The sequence below is a fragment of the Gigantopelta aegis genome, chromosome 6 (assembly GCF_016097555.1).
Source record: "Gigantopelta aegis isolate Gae_Host chromosome 6, Gae_host_genome, whole genome shotgun sequence".
Classification (NCBI taxonomy): Eukaryota; Metazoa; Mollusca; class Gastropoda; order Neomphalida; family Peltospiridae; genus Gigantopelta; species Gigantopelta aegis.
Window position 1 is genome coordinate 96,651,612 of NC_054704.1, and position 20,965 is coordinate 96,672,576.

Genomic DNA, 20,965 nt, shown 5'->3' on the forward strand with positions numbered 1-20,965 from the left:
ACAGAGCAAGTGTAATTACCTTTTACCAATTATTTTCTACAACTAGAAATAACTTTTGTGTAAACTATGTAAATATTTGCAAATTGTCATTGAGAGGGTCAGTCTTCTGGGTTAATATTACTTAAATATTATGTCCATTACCACTACAGAAAACACTTTGTAACTTATTTTGTTTATATTTTCTCCATACTGCACTCGGTACACTTTATGACAATAAAATTCTCGTCTTTTCTTGTTTAAACATGAAAATAGTAGTTATAGTGGCACCTTCTCCTTAGTTATTTAGCTAATTACCCTTGTTCTCAAGTATTCTTTATTAACAGCACCGCTAGAGCACAATGATTTATTAATCATCGGCTATTGTATATCATACATTCGGTAATTTTGACATAGTTTTAAAGAAGAAACCCGATACAATTTTTCTATTAGTAGCAAGGGATCTTTTATATGTACCATTCCACAGACAGGATAGCATATACCACGGCCTGACATATATAGGATGTGGTGCACTGGTTGAAATGAGAAATAGCCAAATGGGTTTTGCGAGCGCTTAACCACTGGGCTACATCCCGCACACAAAATGCAACCAGCTTGGTTTCAATACAAGTCAACACGTATGATTAGTGTTGTGCCCTAGAAAGTTTGTTTAAGGTTTAGTTTCTTTAACGACAACACTAAAGCTTTGATTTATTAATCATCGGCTGTTGGATGTCAAACATTTGATAATTTTGACATATAGTCTTAGAGAGGAAACCCGGTACATTTTTCCATTTTCCATTAATATGCAGCATCCCACAGACAGAATAGCACATACCACGACCTTTGATATGCCATTCTTGGTGCACTGGTTGGAACGAGAAATAGCCCAATGGGCCAACCGACGGGGATCGATCCGAGACCGACCGCTCATCAAGCGAGCACTTAACCACTGGGCTACGTCTCAGCCCCTGTTGTGTCCTATATTGCACGTGCTATTACAAAACAACAACAAAATGATTCTTATATTCTAGGACTAACATTTGTTATCACATAAAATAAAGATTTGTATACGCGTTTTATACCAGATTAACTATTACATTTACACGTTTATCTTCAACTTGTAATTTGTGACATTGTACACGTTGGAAACAATTTGTAAACCGTACAAAACTAACGAAGAAACTACATTTACACGTTTATCACGTTATGATAACGTTAAACGTATTTCCGGTTCCTACGTACGCGCAGATTTCCCATTATGCTTTGAGGAACCAACGAAATAGTTATATGATTTGTAATTTGGCGCCGTTTTTAGATTTAATTTTGTGTTTCATTCTAACGTGTCACTTACAAGCGTGCGGATTCTAGAAAAGAGTTTGACACTGAAGATGTCTTAAAACGAATATAATAAATAACGATTGACAGAACTAAGACACAGGAGTGTTTTGTTCCCTGGTTTCTGCAAAATCCACTACTGCTCATAGTATTGGCTATCCACACACGAAGATGTTCATGCTTCTTGTTAGTAGTTAGTTAGTGAGGGAGCGAGACGTAGCCCAATGGTAAAGCGCTCGCTTGATGCGCTATATGTCTAAGATCGATCCTCGTCAGCTGGCCCATTGGGTTATTTCTCGTTCCAGCCAGTGCACCACGACTGGTATATCAAAGGCTGTGATATGTGCTATCCTGCCTGTGGGATGGTGCATATAAAAGATCCCTTGCTACTAACAGAAAAAAAAATGTAGCAGGTTTCCTCTCTAAACTTATCTGTCAAAATTGCCGAATGTTTGACACCCAATAGCCAATGATTAATAAATCAATGCACTCTAGTGATGTCGTTAAACAAAACAAACAAACAAACTTTAGTTAGTGAGAGAGAGAAAATAGGGTGCATTGGCCTTACACAATCTTCAGTGCGTTTGCTGTTCTTTGCCGTGGTACGGGGGTGGCAGCATTCTCTTGTTTTTCCACGAGAGTGGCGAATGCAATACACATTTTATATTATCTTTAAAAAATAATTATAAGCATCTGTGATAATGTTTTTAAGTTTATAATATTTGTGATCAATTGTGCTGATAAGTCAATGCTGTGCTGTTTTTTTTTTGTTTTTTTTTTTAGATTAATCATTTTTGTTTGCAGCAAAGTCACAGTTTCGATAATATGAAGACAATGTCATTTTTATTCCATGGATATACCTGTTTAATTACAATCATTTTTAAATATTTGTATTAAAAAATAAAATAAACTGAAATCTTTATCATACAATTATTTATATAATATATACAGACAAACGTGTTTTATAACTTTGTATTTTTTGTTGTATGTTGTAAGACAATGCTTCAAGGCATCTCAACCTTGACATTGACAATGATCTGGGGATATTAAAGGTTATGTTTATCAACCAGTTTTCAACCATTTATTTTTGGTTGACACCCAACAGCTGATATATATTTGTTTTGGGGTATCGTTAGACATTCATTAATAATAAGTATAGTTGGACATTTTACTATTTATGATTTTGTTTACATCTGAATCGAATGACAGGACATCACACCAAAGCCCTTGAAGTCAGCTCGGATAAAAATTCGAAATTATTTGTGTAAATTCTTAAACTTAATAACACGGCTCTGCTTCTAATCATTAAATAGCAACATAATTGACTGGAAGATCGTGACCACTGGTCACTTAATATCCCAGTGGTCGGTGGTGAACCCGGCAATTGAATGCAAATCGGCGCAGCATGTTCCAATTATACGAGCGTAATACATGGCGGTAATACGATAACGGTATATTTACTCATTTCGGATATCATCATTAAAATTAGTGAATTCTCCAGTGGTTTTATTGTAATTGTCCTACATGAGCATCAGCATGTTTAAATCCGAAAAATTGTGACAGAAAGCGCAAAGTGCTAGAAACAAGAATTAAATGTATGGCATGTTATGCCTATCTACCGTAGTTCTCAGTTATTGATTAATTCTTCTTTCTGAAGTCAAGTGTTCGCAAACTTGTTGCTTGTACATATTTAACTCACTGCAAGACATTCCATAGTTTATGTAAACAGGACGTAGCACAGCGGTAAAGCGCCCTCTTTATGTGCGGTCGGTCTAAGATCGATCCCTACTAGTGGTCCCATTAGACTATTTCTCGTTCCAGCCTGTGCTTCACAACTGGTAGCCATGATATGTACTATTCTGTATGTGAGATGTCGTATATAAAGATCCCTTGCTACTAATCGGAAAGAGTAACCCATTGTGTGGCGGCAGCGGGTTTCCTATCTCAATATCTGTGTGGTCCTTAATGGTATGTCCGACGCCATATAACCGTAATTAAAAAGTGCTGAGTGTGTCAAAACATTCCTTCCTTCCATATTTTATTGTAATATTATTTTGTCAGTGTATTGTGTCCAAACAGAAATGACTATTTGTTTAATGTCATAAATGCATTGCATAGTCTGTTTGCCAGGGCACTCAAACTTGCATTTCGGTACACACAATTGTTCTTTGTGGTTTTTACATCTTTGAATTAAGAATCCGAGGGGTGCAAATTTAGCATCCTTGAGCATTTGAAATATTCAAGATTGCTGCTAGGAGACAGAACTCGGATACTTTATCACATATAAAGACACTGCTAGTCATTGAAACATCGTTTAAATTCAAGATGGCTGACAATATAACCGTCAGAACAAATGAACTGTAATTTATCACATTTTACATGAACCAGGCCAAAATTGTAGTGTTAGTGATTGGGTTTAAGGGCCAAGGAATTAATTTATAACAGCCTCTTGCTAAATGAAATATTGCTTTATCGTTTAAATCCAAGATGGTCATCAAAATGGCCGCCAAGAGTAAGACGTGACCATATCGTACATTCCATTTAACACCCCCCCCCCCCCCCCCCCCCCCCCCCCCCCCCCCCCCCCCCCCCCCCAAAAAAAAAAACCCCACAAAAACAACAACACCCAAACAAACAAAAAAACAACAACTTTAAATATAGATATTTTTAGCTGGTAAGGGATTTATTTCTTGCACTTACTTTCTAATGCAGAATTTTTTTTTTATAATTGCTTGAATCCAAAATGGCTAGCAAAATAGCTGCAAAAGATAGAAATGTTCACGGCATATAATCTTGGAGAGGAATCGAGTGCATGTGCAGGGGGAGGGTATTGGAGGTCGAAACCCTTACTTGCCCAAGCTTAAAAAAAATTGAAATGTATTTTCTGGGGGAGCATGGCTCCATATAAAGTTCGCTTAACACAGTCTATAACCCCAACCCCGCTGAAATCCCTGCACACGCGCCTTGGAAACCCGCTACATTTATTTTAGCAAGGGATCGTTTATATGTACCATCCCACAGACAGGATATCACATACCGTGGCCTTTTATATACCCGCTGATGGGGATCGATCCTAGACTGACCGCGCATTTCCAAAAAAAAAAAACCTTTTAGGTCTAAGTAATGAATAAAAATAACATATAGTCTTGAAAAATATTACGTAAATCGAACACAGTACCCTCTTCCTCTACCCCTAGAGCGTTACGTAATTAGTAACACCCCCTTACATGTAACGCGTATACCAACAGCTGGCCACTGTCAAAATTTCAAGGCAAATCCCCTACCCACCGACCCCAGGAAAGGCGTTGTACCATACCTCTATGGATATAAATATGTTTTGGAGATATGAGACGACCCCTCAATCAAGACAGTTAAATTTGTTCAAAAATTGCGAAATCTCACGTGATCTCTTGTTGGGGAATTCCACACTTGTGATAAGCCAATGAAAACTGAGATCGGTAGGAGCCCGTTTAAAGTGTCCCACTTTCAAAATACTGGCTTTGTTTTTGACCTGGATAAGTCAGCGTAGTGAAACCAATGCGGAGCGCGGCGTCATATATGCACCAAACGTAATTGGATTTTCTGTTCTATATGCTTAAATAATAAAAAATATTCCGGATACTGCCGCTTTAAATTTTCAAATCCTAGTTTCTAAACACTAGTGTATTACTTAGATTTTATTGTTTACATTATGCATTTCCGTACATCCGAAATGTTTCTCGTCATCCTAGTGTTTCTATAATACAAAATGCATTTTTCATTTTTTTTTTAAACACACGTACCTCTGAGAAGTAACGGTTATGGAGACGAGCTCTAGTCTATTTTTAAAAGTGTATTTCCCCGTTTCAACGTCACATACTCTTGTTTCACTATATGTTAACTTTATCTAGATGTGTTAAATGTTTGTAGATTAACCAGATTTTGTGTCTATTTTCCACACCACCATTAATTACTCCATGCAGTTCAATACACTTTCTATGTTAGAATATATTCTATGAAAAATACAACACTGTCGAGGGGGACATGTGACTATAAATTTTAGGGAATGCTTTCAACTGGCCGTGTAAAATATCAACATAGGTCGACCACAATATTTTTTCAGTTAGCCACCCTAATGCCAGAGCACCGACTCGTGTTGCTGTTATACAAGTGGCACTATACCACATGCACATATGTTATCAGTCAATACTACATATAACAAGTAACTTGAAACCAATGGGTTATTTAAATACGTTAGGCGATCGCTGAAAATTTTGTATTCTCTATACGTTTTCTCTGCGTACGCAGGAAATTTCACATACGAAATCGATTGCCCAACGACGTATAATTTAAACTCAAACTGATAACCCTGTGATGTATAAATTAACTGTCATACAGGATTTGTAAATAGGTTTTAGTTGCAAAAGATGTTTAAACTTTATTTTAAACCGAGATTTTAAGGATATGTAAGAAATAGAATACTACATTCGTGTCCGTTAGATACCATTTATCTTATAACTCGTTTGTAAACGCATCCATCTCGTTCTCATGTTTATAGAAGCTCAAATAAGTCTTGGTCGTTCTAATGTCTATAAAAGATTACGTTAGCCCTGGTCGTTCTAATGTCTACAAAAGCTCGGCAGTATTGGTTGTTCTAATGTCTATAAAAACTCGTTAGTCTTAGTCGTTCTAATGTCTATAAAAGTTTAAGTCAGTCTCGGTCGTTCTAAGGTCTATAAACGCTCAAGTTAGTCTTGGTCGTTCTAATGTCTATAAAAGCTCGGCAGTATTGGTCGTTCTGATGTCTATAGAAGCTCAAGTCAGTCTTGGTCGTTTTGGTGTCTATAGAAGCTCAAGTCAGTCTTGGTCATTTTGGTGTCTATAGAAGCTCAAGTCAGTCTTGGTCGTGTTGGTGTTTATAGAAGCTCAAGTCAGTCTTGGTCGGTCTAAGGTCTATAAAAGCTCAAGTCAGTCGTGGTTGACCTAATACCTATAGAATAGTCAGTGACATGAAGTGACCATTTTGTGCGTCGTATAATTATAGTTATACCTGGGCTTTGTCAATGGCCTTTAGAAATACTATATTCTATTGAACTGACTCATAACTCTTCATATGACACTGGCTATAAAAACAGTTAGCCAATTGTGGGCGAATTTTACAGGTGATTATGCATTCCGAAATAAATTCCACATAATTAGATGTTACAAGCAACAGACTGAATGTAGACACAATAACATAAGAAGACATGTCCCTACTAGTACTGTTTAATATGCAGTTCCCCTCATTGATATCTGATAGCAAGACCAACAGATAATGCACAAGAGAAACACAAAACTGCACGATGTTTCTGACTTTTATTTGTGCCAAATGTAACAGTATTTTCGGTTAATAAGGAATCAACAAAGAGAAAGTGCAGTCATTAAGAGTTGCATCTGTACATACAGCCTCACTGATACTTCCTACCTTTCCTACATTTATTTACCTACGAACAGAGGATCCCATAGTAATTCATAATGACATCAATACTTTCTGTACAGTGATAGCAGATTCGAGAGATGCTTTTGTGTCATTTCTTTTAAACTATGACTGACCTATACCCACTTCCCGTCGTCCACGTGGGGCAGCCGCATAAAGACAAGGTATAGGTTGGACAACTTTCAGTACAGTGATAGCCAAGCCCAGAATTAATTTGGAGTTGGGATTTTACCATCACCGATCTATGCCCATTTCTACGCAATTCACGTGAGTCACCGCTCATGGAGGTAAAGTTCCCAATAATGAAAAAGTGATGCATTTTTGACGTGCTTGCCCTTCTGTTTTGTTTTTTTTAAACTTTTTTAACTTCTTCATATGAACTACCTTCAGTAATATTCTAATAGAATGTAGCTTAAAATGTTTATAATTTTCTCAGAGAATCAGAAATCTCTTTGAAAATGTACACGCCTTTGTTTACATTTGGTGTAACGCTGATTTCAAACTGAACAGTACTTTCTCTTTCGTTTCTAATATTAAATGTGGGATTATTCTAGCTCTTGAAGACATAAGATTATATGATTGCAAATAAAATATATGTGGAACCAAATAAGTATCGAGTTAATCTCCATAATTTTTAAGTTGGCCATCACTTGGCCTCCGTAATTTACCTTTTATTTCATCAATATCAGTGTTGTTCTGAAAACTATGACTGTGTTACTCAATGGCAGCTTCTAAAATGTGCAATACTGGTCACATTACACTGATAGTACTTTAGGATAATGGGAAGTGTTTTTGTTGTGGATTAAAAAAAGTATTACTTCTTTTTGTCCCCCTTTTTTGAGGGATGTGCTGCTTCTACCAGCAGCGAAGCTTCCACCAATGGCAACGCAATGGAATAAAGGAGGGGACCTAGGGGTGGACTATTGTTGTGGTAATTATTTTTAATTTTTTTTTTTTAAAGAGCAATGCATTTCCAGCAGGCAGAGACGAAAACCAAAAACCTTTTTCATAGGGACATCACCACTAGGTCTACGATAATTAAATGATATTGTAAATAAAGATAATTATGTAATCCGGTATGTTTTTTGGACTGGGACTAAACTTTATTTGACCCGCAACCATGATAATGCCAAGAGGGGGTTACTGGTTTTGAAAACAGTGTTTACTAAATACTATTTTCTCACCAAGATGTACAATTCTGAGAAAGAACCTACATACTAATGTTAAATGCCGTCAGTTGTCAACAGACTAAAGAAGAGAACAAAACAACACTAAAATAAGGTAAGTATACTTCATCGACTAGGCGTTTAATTTATACAGCGCTACATGGGAGTATCTACCGGTATTAATAGATCATTTTCCAGTATGTTATGCTCTATTTGAAGTATACAGTTATACAAATGATAAAGGTGTTGAAAGTTAATTCGAAATAAAACATTAACAAATTGCATTTGTGTGCATATTAATAATCTACTTTATTTCTGTTGCACTTCTGATTTATTAATTTGATGGATAACCCAAATCAAATGTATACTCAACAAAATGAATTAATGGCTAATTGACGTTTTGCTCAGTTTTTGCAAGTGTTAGCGAATTTTGATCAGATGATTTGTTAATATTGTTTGAGTAAATTTTGTGAGCAATGCACGTAGAAATCTTGCACGCTGTGGGGATTTCGTATTTTCAAAAATGCGTAACATTCTGACCCATAATTAATTCTGTTGAGTATACATTTGTTACATGATTCCTATTACGTATGCGTTTATGGTAGTGCAGTATTTATTTTTTAATTGTTACTAGCAATATTAGAAAGCATAGGTGTAGCACACCATATGAAGAAGACATCAAATTAAGACAATATGATGGAATGTTAATGTTTATGTCCAAGACATTAAGCTGCTATAACAGTGGAGCGAAATCAGGTGACCATTGACATCACACCATCCCAGGTGAAATTCAAGTGTTCAACAACAACAACAAAAAAATCCACCTCATTCCTGTACTGGAATTATTCATGTAGTGAACAAATAAACGTGCAAAGCTGAGAGAAATCACATGTTATAGATCTGGCGGTCATAAGGCATCCGACCATCACCCTGAATCATGCCCACGTGTCAAGTTCTGGCGTGTAGACGGAAGTCTCCGTCAGGGAGACAGAAAGAGTCTCGTAGGGGAAGTAACCGCATGGCTCTATAGCCCGGGCACATTGCCACTGACGAGAGTCCAGCAGTTGATGGCACATAACCGGTGATCCAGTTTGCAGCTCGTGAAACTCTTTTGAGTCCTGGACCTTTTTGCACAGGATATAAAGTCAGGCACACACGTCTCCACATAGCAACCTGGAAGGAAAAAAAAGATAAAAGTTAAAATTACAAACTCGCTTCAAACCGAGATACGGCCCTGACCATGTATTACGGTTTTGGCGTTAAGATTCAATATAATATTATCATGACATCATTTACTAAGGTGAAATACAAACACAACTATAGTTTTAAAAGGACCCACTTGAGTTTGGTGTCATTGTTAGATGTTTCCGATTAACAAAGCCTTTTTGATGTCTGAAAGTACATATTAAATATATTTACTTGTTTAGTATGTCAGTGTCTGTATATACAAGGTGTCATCTTAATGTTTACAGCAGCCCAAACTTTGATTTTACATTTCAAACATTCCAATAATTTCGTATGCACGAAAATAAAATAAACAAGAGAGATTAGCATACCACCACAGATACATTGGATATACATACACTGGTATCCTAAACAAGAAAATGTATTTTATATGGAAATTTAGTCGTTATTCATGTTTAATTCCTATCAGCAGTTATTGTTAGCAGTATAGTTTAAATAAACCAATGTCTTATCCGTATCAGCGTTATTGTAAACGGCCATACAAGTATTTTTTCTTTTTTTCTCTTCTTTTTAAAAAATACTTTGTCACACAAACCAATGAAAAACATACATCAGACCGTCTGTCAGTTGTAAACTGCCGAGACCAGCGAGCAAATGTATAACCAAACGTTATGCAAGAATGGCTGGCGTGGGGTAGGTTGGAGGGGAGGGAGGGGTTCGAACGAATCCTCCGCTGAGGCTAAAACGGTTTCTTCAGTGCAATAAAGGTCGAGAGAAAACAATAAAGACTAAATTCATATTCGAAACCACCCCAGGTCTAGATCACGCCACGCCCCTAAATGATGTTCAACGGTAAGAAAATATATGCTGATCGTCTACAAATAATACCAAATAATGCAGTTTTACGTTACATTAAAAACTGTGATGCTATATGGCGCAATATCCCATTGCGATAGTAGTATACTCAACAAGATTAATTAAGGATACACGTTTTGGATATTCTTTGCTAGTGTCATTTAATTTTAGCACATTTTGATGAAACATGATTTCTAAACATTGTTTCAGTAAAACTGTACCCGTGATACCCGCACAAATGTTGCACGCGGTAGGGGTTCCATGCAGTTATGAACAACTACCGAAATACCCATTTGACCAGAATTCAGGGGCGAGACGTAGCCCAGTAGTACAGCGCTCGCTCGATGCGCGGTCGATGTGAGATCGATCTCCGTCGGTGGGCCCAATGGGCTATTTCTCGTTCCAGCCAGTGCACCACGACTGGCATATCAAAGGCCGTGGTATGTACTACCCTGTCTGTGGGATCGTGCATATAAAAGATCCCTTGCTGCTAATCGAAAAGAGTAGCCCATGAAGTGGTGACAGCGGGTTTCCTCTCTCAATATCTGTGTGGTCCGTAACCATATGTCTGACGCCATATAACCGTAAATACAATGTGTTGAGTGCGTCGTTAAATAAAACATTTCTTTCTTTCTTGACCAGAATTCGTCACACGTTGGTTTGTAACGACACTTGTCTTTTTGTTCAATCTGAATTGTTTTAATCGATAAGTTTAAGAACATGCCACAACGTCGAAATCATACACCGGAAGAAGATGTATATTGAAAGAAATTTTTAAAAAAACTGGCTCTCAATTACTTTTGTTTCGGTTATATTATGAAATTAACTATATAATAATAACAAAGTGGATTGCTTCATGTGACTGACAGGAAACGAGTATCTGTTTAACGAGACCTCAGCACATTCTACACTACGGCTATTTGGTGTTAACATGGTCATGTCGATTCTTGGTGGGGGGAGAGGGGTAACGACACCAATAGAACACAATGATTTATTAATCATCAGCTATTGATTGTCAAAATTGGGTAATTATGACATAGTCTTAAAGAAAACCCGATACAATTTCAATTGGAGAGAGAGAGAGAGAGAGAGAGAGAGAGAGAGAGAGAGAGAGAGAGAGAGAGAGAGATGAATGGACATGCACGCACATTTCAATTCAACATTCTCGCGAACTATTTTTAACAGCTTGCTATAAACTGCAACAAGTCAGATCATGAAAATGAACCGTGTGTGTAAAGGCCCAGACACAACCGTTGTTAAATCTGCCACCTAACCACACAGCACTACACCTAAGCACGTTGAGTCCCTACAAGAATATTTCTGTTACAGCATCAGTAAAGCGTCAAATGTGGGTTAATTGGGAGACAAACAGTCGGTACCACAGGGAGCAATTTAACAAGTCCGTCTTAGAACACGGCGGTAAACAGAGATAATACGGTTTAGGTAAGACTTCTGGCGCAAGTCGAACAGTGTATACCAACACCGGCATTAGTGGTTTAGTGCTTAAATCATCTGTTGGGCGAGACGCAGCCCAGTGGTAAATGCGCGGTCGATCTAGGATCGATTCCCGTCGGTGGGCTCATTTTGCTATGTGTCCTTCCAGGCTGTGCACAATGACTTGTATTATAAAGGTCGTGGTATGTGCTATCCTTCTGTGGAATTGTGCATATAAAATACCCCTTGCTATTAATGACTAAATTATGACTAAATGTCAAAATTAATGAATGTTTGACATCCAATAGCCGATGATTAATAAATCAATGTGTTCTAGTGGTGTCGTTAAACAAAACAAAGAAACACAAAACACCATCGGTTTTACGGATTTTGATGTCTTAGTACCGGCCTTGGTGGTGTCGTGGTTAAGCCATCGAACATGAGGCTGGTAGGTACAGGGTTCGCAGCCCGGTACCGGCTCCCTCTCAGAGTGAGTTTTAACAACTCAGTGGGTTGGTGTAATACCACTACATCCTCTTCTCTCTCATTAACAACTAACAACTAACCCACTGTCCTGGATAAACACCTCAGACAGCTGAGGTGTGTGCCCAGGACAGCGTGCGTGAACCTTAATTGGATATAAACACGAAAATAAGTTGAAATGAAAAAATATTATGTCTTGGTTAAAAGAAAGAAAGCAAAAAGAAGAGAAACCCGCTGCTGTTCTTTCAATGAAGCAGCTAGGGATATGTGAATAGTATGATTGTCCATTGTGTCCTGGTATTTATAGATTCTACACATAGACTCTATTCCTCTATGTTCATAAAACATGCAGGCATTTTCCACAGATATTTCGCCAGGCTCCCCTGTTTGGCGAAATTAGGAAAAATAGAATAAATCATACATGGGATATGAATAATACAGTACACGACTGTTAAATTTATGTGTTAGAATCTGTAGACATAATTAAATATTTATTTATTGGGATTTGGTGTGGGTTTTGTTTTTGTGTGTTTGTTTGTTTGTCTGTTTGGGTGGGTGGGTTTTGTGGGGGTGTGTGTATGGTTTTTTGTGGGGGGTTTTATTGGGAGTTTGTAGTGCCACTTTATTTTGAGAAGGGTCCTATTTTCGGACACACAGAATGCCTGGATAAATCCCTGACATGTCTAATAAGATATTATTTTATGATAATTTTATTCCTTTCCTTCTCCGACTAACATTTTATTTTGAAATATGCACAATATACCAGTATTGTTCTTGCTGATGAAATGCATATGTAAAAAAAAGAAAGGGAAAGGCATTAATATAAGCGATCGCCTGTTTTTAACAAATGGATCTTTTATATGCAATTTCCCATAGACAGGGCAGGACATACCACGGCTTTTGATGTACAAGTTGTGCGGCAATAGTTGGGATGGGACTATTGAATTATTAAATGTGATCCGCGTCCCAACATTTTGGCAAAACTGTCTACAAAAAGTTGGTATTCACAAGCAATTCATTCATTGATTCATTCGTTTATTCATTCATTCATTCATTCCAACTTATTTTCGTGCTTATATCCAATTAAGGTCCAAGAACGTTGTCCTGGGCATACAGACCTCAACTATATGGGCTGTCTATCCAGGACAGTTGGTTAGTGGTTAGTTGTTAGTGAGACAGATGTTAGTGTAGTGGTCTTATACCGACCCATTGAGTCGCTAAAACTCGCTCTTGGTGGGAGCTGGTACCGGGCTGCGAACCCAGTACCTACTAGCCTTATGTCTGATGGCTTAACCACGACACCACCGATGCCGGTCACAAGCAAGTATAGAATACTTACTATATAGTTCTGTGGAGCTTCGGGTTGTCAGGCCTGTTCCTTTAGACGTTAAGTCGTGATCTGGAAAAATGTAAATTTTACTTTTGTTTATTGAAACGAAATGTATTACATCTGCAACGTAATGCTTGCCTATTTTTTTACTTTCTTTTTATATTTATATTTTTTATTTTATTTATTATTATTTTTAATGTATAAACATAGATTATATCTTCTGTTCTGTATTGCTAATATACTAATTCTAAGACCCAGTAGCTAATGATTACATTGGTGCTGTAGCGACGTCATGGAACAAAAATCGTACGTCGTTGCATCGTGTGCGCTAATCTGCGATGCAGTTTTTGTTGCATGCAACTGAAATTGCTCCGATCAAACATGTTTGATTTTATTGCATGTAATTGCATCTAATTGCACGATGTCGCAAACGTGTGCGCCTTCGATGCAACAAAATGTTGACGCAATAATTTAAACTACCAATGAACAGATAGATAGTGATCACATGACTCAAAATGGCAGCCTCCAGCTGCATGTGGTCTACAGAAAAAGAGGATGAATTAGTGGTGATGTGATAGACAATGCCATGTCGTTTTGACACAGCATCCCCTGAATATAGCAACTGGGCTAAAAGGGAGATGTGTCTTGCAATGATAGAATCTGCGCTTGGAATACCAGGTATGTTTATATAGGTTTTCTACACAAATAGTGGACCAAAAAGCGTGCGGGACGAATTCAGTGCTACTTTACGTAAATTCACACTTCTGCGTCATAAAAAATATGGTGTAGAACATGTCTCGATGACCACCGTCCAAACAAATACGAGTGGAAACCCCGCCATTTTGACCGTCACGTCATCACTACTAGACTAAAATTGCTGGTTGTCGTATGTGTGTGCGGATCAGTGCAACGAGAAAAATGTTGCTTGCAATCATGCAATTTCAATTGCATGCGACAAAGTTGCAAATGTCTGCGGTGGCCTTTACCTTAAGGCAACGCCACACAATGCGATTCCTCGTACGAAACTAACAGATGTCTTTGTAATGTTGTCTTGTCACAATCGGCTAATCGCATGGCTATTCTGGTACGAGGCACTCGTTTCGTGTGCCACCACCTTTACAATGGTCTTCAGGGCCAGCTATCTGGAAGCTTTAGTTAACAAATTATATACTTACTTTTATAATAATCATCTTGTTCAACTGGCCCGTACTCATTTACTGATTTCTTACTCCACCAAGCTGAAATATATAAAGAAATACGTCATAAATAAAGAAATACGTCATAAATAATGAAATACGTCGTCAGCATTCCATCGTACTCAATCAGTCAAAAAGCTTGTTAAGAGTGCACCCACCACCCATAAGTTACTATATGCGTTCATAAAAGAATAATGTGACATATTCACTATGTATATAAAATAATTATAACGGTGTCTACCTTCACCCTCCCACCGTGTGGTCAATTCTGAAACAGCCCTAAAATATCTAATATACCATGCAAAACCACTAGTAAGCTATGTGTTGATTTACTAAATGCAAATTGGAAATTTAAACTATCATATTCTATCCATACATGATCTATACAGGAGAATCACGAAGACACTAGTTGGGAACATCGTGTGAGTCACAGTTAAATGAAGTAAGAGCAAAATAATAATAATAATAATAATAATAATAATAATGAAGAAAAGAAAAGAAAAGAAAAAACCGTCCAAAAAGACAATACGGTTTTGAACACAATAATATGGTTTAGATTCACGATAGTAGTCGTTACCTCAAAACGTTCTTTTATACTGACGTGTATATAAACGATTTTGAATACGTTAATGGTTTAATTGATGAGATATTGTTCAGACTAGATGAATCATTTTTCTTCATTATCGTCGTTAAAGACACGTCATACTAACTGCTCAGATATCTTGTGGACTAGCCCTTCCCGAGGCGTGCAAGAAAACTGTTATCACCACCATCGGGAGGCGTCACTGTCTCCAAGGCAAAATGTGTTTTCATGATTTACGACTAATGATCTCCAAGCCAAGTTCAATCTCTGCCATGCTTCTGCCATCTGGCTGTGTTTGGAGATCATTAGGGTAACTAGGATAGAGAACTATCTTCAGTGTATGCCCAGAAGGTACCGATGTAGTGCTGTGGTAAGAGGCCAAATACCCTTAAGACGTGCGTTGGTCTGTAATTGCAATGGCAGTTGTTTTGTTTCTTTTGGAATTATGGCGCTTCCATCTTTTAAAGGAACGTGGATCTCTTTCAAGCAATGCGTGGTATTTCTGTCTAAATCTTAATTTCTTCATTGAAATAGTGATTTGTTCATATCTAGTCATGTGATAAATACTTCTAAACAGGAACGGATCGAGGGCTTTATATTGATAACCAGTTGAAGTATTCTGATTTGTCGCATATTTTAAAAATTATTCCATATATGGTATTGCATTTATCTTAGTTTGACACCCAATAGCCAATATATTTTTCGTGCCGGGATGTCGTTATGCATTGATTCCTTGATTGATTCCTGCATGCATTGATTCATTCATGCATGCATGCATGCATTCATTGATTCATTCATTAATTCCATAATAATGTAAGTCTGAAAGGTATTTAACAGAACTCAAAGTTCTGGAGCGCGCATTGCGCTTCATTACAAATTAGGACAATAGAGAAAACCACCGGATGTACAGAAATGAGTACAAAACTATAATTTCCCGTAAAAACCAGTACTTGTATATCAAAGACCACGGTACGTGCTGTCCTGTTTGTTGGAAAACGTATATAAAAAGACTGCTCGCTACTAATGTGAATAATGTAGCGGGTGTCCCCTAAGACTGTGTCAGAATTAGCAAGTATTTCACATCGAATAGACGATGGTGAATAATGTAGCGGGTGTCCCCTAAGACTATGTCAGAATTAGCAAGTATTTCACATCGAATAGACGATGGTGAATAATGTAGCGGGTGTCCCCTAAGACTGTGTCAGAATTAGCAAGTATTTCACATCGAATAGACGATGGTGAATAATGTAGCGGGTGTCCCCTAAGACTATGTCAGAATTAGCAAGTATTTCACATCGAATAGACGATGGTGAATAATGTAGCGGGTGTCCCCTAAGACTGTGTCAGAATTAGCAAGTATTTCACATCGAATAGACGATGGTGAATAATGTAGCGGGTGTCCCCTAAGACTGTCAGAATTAGCAAGTATTTCACATCGAATAGACGATGGTGAATAATGTAGCGGGTGTCCCCTAAGACTGTGTCAGAATTAGCAAGTATTTCACATCGAATAGACGATGGTGAATAATGTAGCGGGTGTCCCCTAAGACTGTGTCAGAATTAGCAAGTATTTCACATCGAATAGACGATGGTGAATAATGTAGCGGGTGTCCCCTAAGACTGTGTCAGAATTAGCAAGTATTTCACATCGAATAGACGATGGTGAATAATGTAGCGGGTGTCCCCTAAGACTGTGTCAGAATTAGCAAGTATTTCACATCGAATAGACGATGGTGAATAATGTAGCGGGTGTCCCCTAAGACTATGTCAGAATTAGCAAATATTTCACATCCAATAGACGATGGTGAATAATTCAAGTACTTAGAAGACATACCCTACAACTGTATTTTAATAGCCACATTGCCAAGTAGTTTCCTTAACTGCTTTACTTAAAGCACTGAAACTATGATAGTATGGTACTAAGTCTTGTTTATTGAAATCATGACGTGCCCTTCAAGTCACATAACGTCTTTAAATAAGGCATTGAATCACAGCTCTCCAAAAACATATGATAATGATATAAACATAGAATTGTGTTTAAATAAACCAGGTCTTTGCATAGTGCTCAAGGAATATTTTTGACAACACCCATTGGAATGTGCTTATGAGGGAACATAATAATGAAATAAAATATTCGCGCAAGTAAGTGATATTTGATATGCACGACTCTTCTAAAATATGGATCACAAAAATAATGCAATTAATACTTTGTCGTTATTTATAAAATATGGACTCAACAAGTCATAGCAGTTTATGGATATATTTTATTTAATAAAAGACATGATAAAGTTTTAGCATTTTGTCATCTTAATCGAATTCATGAAATAACTTAAAATAGCTTCCATCCTTTATTACAATTTTTATGTTCCCTGTCGCTCTCTTTATTTATCCCTGTATCGCTGACTGTCTGTCTGTCTCTCTCTCTCTCTGTATGTCTGTCAGTCTATTTGTCTGTCAGTCTATTTGTCTGTCTGTCTGTCTGTCTGTCTGTCTGTCTCTCTCTCTCTCTCTCTCTCTCTCTCTCTCTCTCTCTCTCACACACACACACACACACCGCCACCGCCTCCACCACACACGCACGTGAATGCGCGGTCACACGTGCAGTTTGAGGTGCACTACATTTTACAGTCGTACAGAATAATGTGAAAGCACGGTGTCTTGAGGCACACACATGTAATTATTTGCGTTTATATGGTAATGTTGTATGGTGAACGAACGTTTGCATCATTAGCCATTTGAACCCGGTGTGATTATGAAAAAACACTGTCACGACTAATGCCGGGGGATACTTCCGTGTTTCTGGTCACGTCCTGCGTGTGATAATCGTCGTGACATCCCTCCTCTCTACTTTACTCTCTAGCTTTATCTCTCGGTAGGACTACCTGTGTCATGGCAGCGAGTCTGTCTGTCTGTGTGTCTGTCTGTCTCTCTTTGTCTCTTTCTCTCTGTCTCTTTCTCTCTTTCTGTGTATCTCTCTCCCTCCTCTCTCTGTCTCTCTATCTCACTCTTTCTTCAACCCCCTCAATATATCTCTCTCGCACCTTCTTCCACCTCCCTCTTTTTCTTTCTCTCCTTCCTCAACCTCTCTCTCTCCCTTCCTCAACCTTTTTCTCTCCCTCCCTCCCTTCACCTCTATCCCCCCCCCCATTTACTCAACCGATCTCTCCCTTCCTCAACCAACAACCTCTATCTCTCCCCTCTCTCTATCTTTTTCCTTTGTATCTTTCTGCTTCTCTTAGTTTATGCCTGTATATATCTGTGAGTCTGTCTCTATCTTTCTGTCTCTGTCTGTCTCTCCCTCCCTCTCCCCCCATCTCTCTCTCTCTCTCTCTCTCTCTCTCTCTCTCTCTCTCTCTCTCTCTCTCTCTCTCTCTCTCTCTCTTCCCCAATTCGTCAGTGTGTCTATCTCTACCTATTCCATGCATGTCTACAGATTACAAGTTCGTATATGCTATAAAGATACTCACAGTTTCTCTTTTCAACATCCTGAAGCCACGAGTCCTCGTTCACACCTAGGGATTTCGCAAATGATAAACCTGAAATAATAATCAACAATGGATGATTAGTAATAATCAGTTCAAGAACATTGTAAATGGAATAGCTATCGATTCGGGGTGTACAATGCGGAAATAGTATCTATGCTCGACTTGGTTCGCCCAGGTAGATAACAACAAACATTATCTTTACTCGTGTTACCACAGGCATTGCTTGGTATGGTTAATTTGAAAGTTTATACTGGCATTACAGTAATCGTACATTACTGTAATGCCAGTATAAACTACATGACTCATTTAAAATGCCACTTCTTATACACTGAATGCAGTACTGGTTGGGGGGGGGGGGGGGGGGGCGTAGATCTGTGAATCGATCCCCGCTGGTGGGCCCATTGGACTATTTCTTCTTCTAGCCTGTGCACCACGACTGGTATATCAAAGTCCGTGGTATGTGCTATAAAATATCCCTTCCTCCTAATAGAAAACTGTAGCGGGTTTTTTCCGTCCTTGAATTGGCCACTGACGAAGTTAGAGGCTAAGTCCAAGATGGGCGTGTCTGAACCGTTAGAGGATATGGGCACGTTAATAGGATTCCCGTTCCTGTGGCGGGTTTCCTCTCTAACACTGTATGTCTAAATTACCAAATGTTTGACATCAGTAGCCGATGATTAATCAATCAATGTGATGCAGTGGTGTCGTTAACCCAAACAAAATAACTGATACTAGTTGGCACATTTTAACTGATAAAATTGTTTATGAATTATTTGCGTAAGTAACAAGGGTACATACATAAGTGTGTCGTTTATAAAGTAATCAACTTAACTACATAAAATGTATTAAACTAGGAAAATTAGTTACAGACTAGAACACACAAACATCGCTTAACAAAAACATGTTTGTTCAATCTACAACCGAAAACATTTGTTAAGAGAAAACAACCTACATACAATGTTGACCTTCTGAACACTTATTATTAACAATCATTTTAAGACAGATTTACTTCCTTAAATCTTATATTATATTTCTTGACTGTATGCTTTACTGGTGGTAATAAGAGAGCAAAACAACAAATACAATTCCTATTTATTTGTCTTAAGGCATTAACGCTGATCTGCTAGCCATACAGACATGAACAAATGGACAATGCGATGTCCTTTTGAAATGGGTTGATAATAAAAATACGGTTCCGTAGGCTATTCTTTGTACATAAGATGATTAATGTTTGGTTGTTTTCATGTGGTGTATTAAGCATTTTTGACAGACCTTTTGAAACGTTAGGGATTTCAGCAGTTCAGCATTTAATTAGTTTTTAGAGGAGTTATTGTCGCGAGTAATTATTGACATATTGTTGGAAATATTTGCGTGTTTACGTTTAGTGAAGATTGAGTTTAGCACCCACTTTAATTAATCACTTATGAATCGACTAACAACCGTTGGACAATTCAATCAATATCGGAGTCTGACGTTTCGTCTTTAACCGCCAAACCGTCTATTTCTTTACAACAATGACAATAAATGCTATCTATACTTTTGATTGACATCCAATGCTAGCGACTTTCATTTTGCTGTTGATGGGGATGGGGGTGGTGTGGTTGAGGAGGGGGGTCTTTAAACATATGTCCGTCCGTCTGTCCGTTATTCTGCCGATTTATAAATAATGTATCCAGTGTATACATGTATTAATGTTGTTTTAACGTAACAAACGTTGTTGATAAAGATTGGGTCGGGTTTGGTCTTAGTGGTAGAGCGCTCTTGTAAGTTGCACGTAGTAACATGTATAGGAGCAGCGGGTTTCCTCACTTTCAGGTTTTACCAATTGTCTTAAACTGATAGATACTACATTCACATCCAAAGGGCGGGACGTAGCCCAGTAGTTTGATGCGCAGTCGGTCTGGGATCGTTCCCGGTCGGTGGGCCCATATTTTCTTTCCAGCCAGTGCACCACGACTGGTATATCAAATGCCGTGGTATGTTCTATCATGTATGTGGTATTTGGCGCCTATAAAAGATCTCTTGCTACAAATGGGGAAAATGTAGCAGGTTTCCTCTCTAAGACTGTATGTAAAAAATACCCAATGTTTGACATCCAATAGCGGATGATTATTAAATCAATGTGCTTTAGTGGAGAAGTTAAATAAAATAAACTTTAACTTTAACATCTAAAATACTAATATCCACCCAGGGTGAGCATTAATGGATCTGTGGGAATGCGTAACACATCTACATCGACTTCTCTCTCACTAACAACTAACCATTAACCCACTGTCCTGGACAAACAGACGGAAGGGTAGCCGAGGAGTGTGCACAGAACAGCGTGAATATAAGCACGAAATTCAAGTTAAAAAGCTTTGTCTATCAGGAAGGAAGGAAAAAAGAAAGAAAGAAATGTTTTATTTAACGACGCACTCAAAATATTTTATTTACGGTTATATGGCGTCGCACAAATGGTTAAGGACCAGAGAGGAAACCC

At 38.0% G+C, this 20,965-nt stretch overlaps 1 protein-coding gene across 2 annotated transcripts in view; it reads right to left on the reverse strand.

Annotated features, from left to right (window-relative positions):
* Nucleotides 1–6,634: 6,634 nt before the first annotated feature.
* The window catches only part of LOC121375926, an 89,041-nt gene continuing 74,710 nt past the window's right edge, over nt 6,635–20,965 (reverse strand). Inside the window, exons 3-6 of one of the 2 annotated variants that reach the window (XM_041503647.1) lie at nt 18,469–18,537; nt 14,398–14,460; nt 13,232–13,291; nt 6,635–9,108 (exon numbers count right to left, since the gene is read on the reverse strand). In XM_041503647.1, the coding sequence (XP_041359581.1) occupies nt 8,960–9,108; nt 13,232–13,291; nt 14,398–14,460; nt 18,469–18,537 (341 nt within the window). In that variant the 3' untranslated portion in view covers nt 6,635–8,959. The remainder of the gene's footprint in view (nt 9,109–13,231; nt 13,292–14,397; nt 14,461–18,468; nt 18,538–20,965) is intronic. The other variant, XM_041503648.1, reaches the window with a different exon arrangement.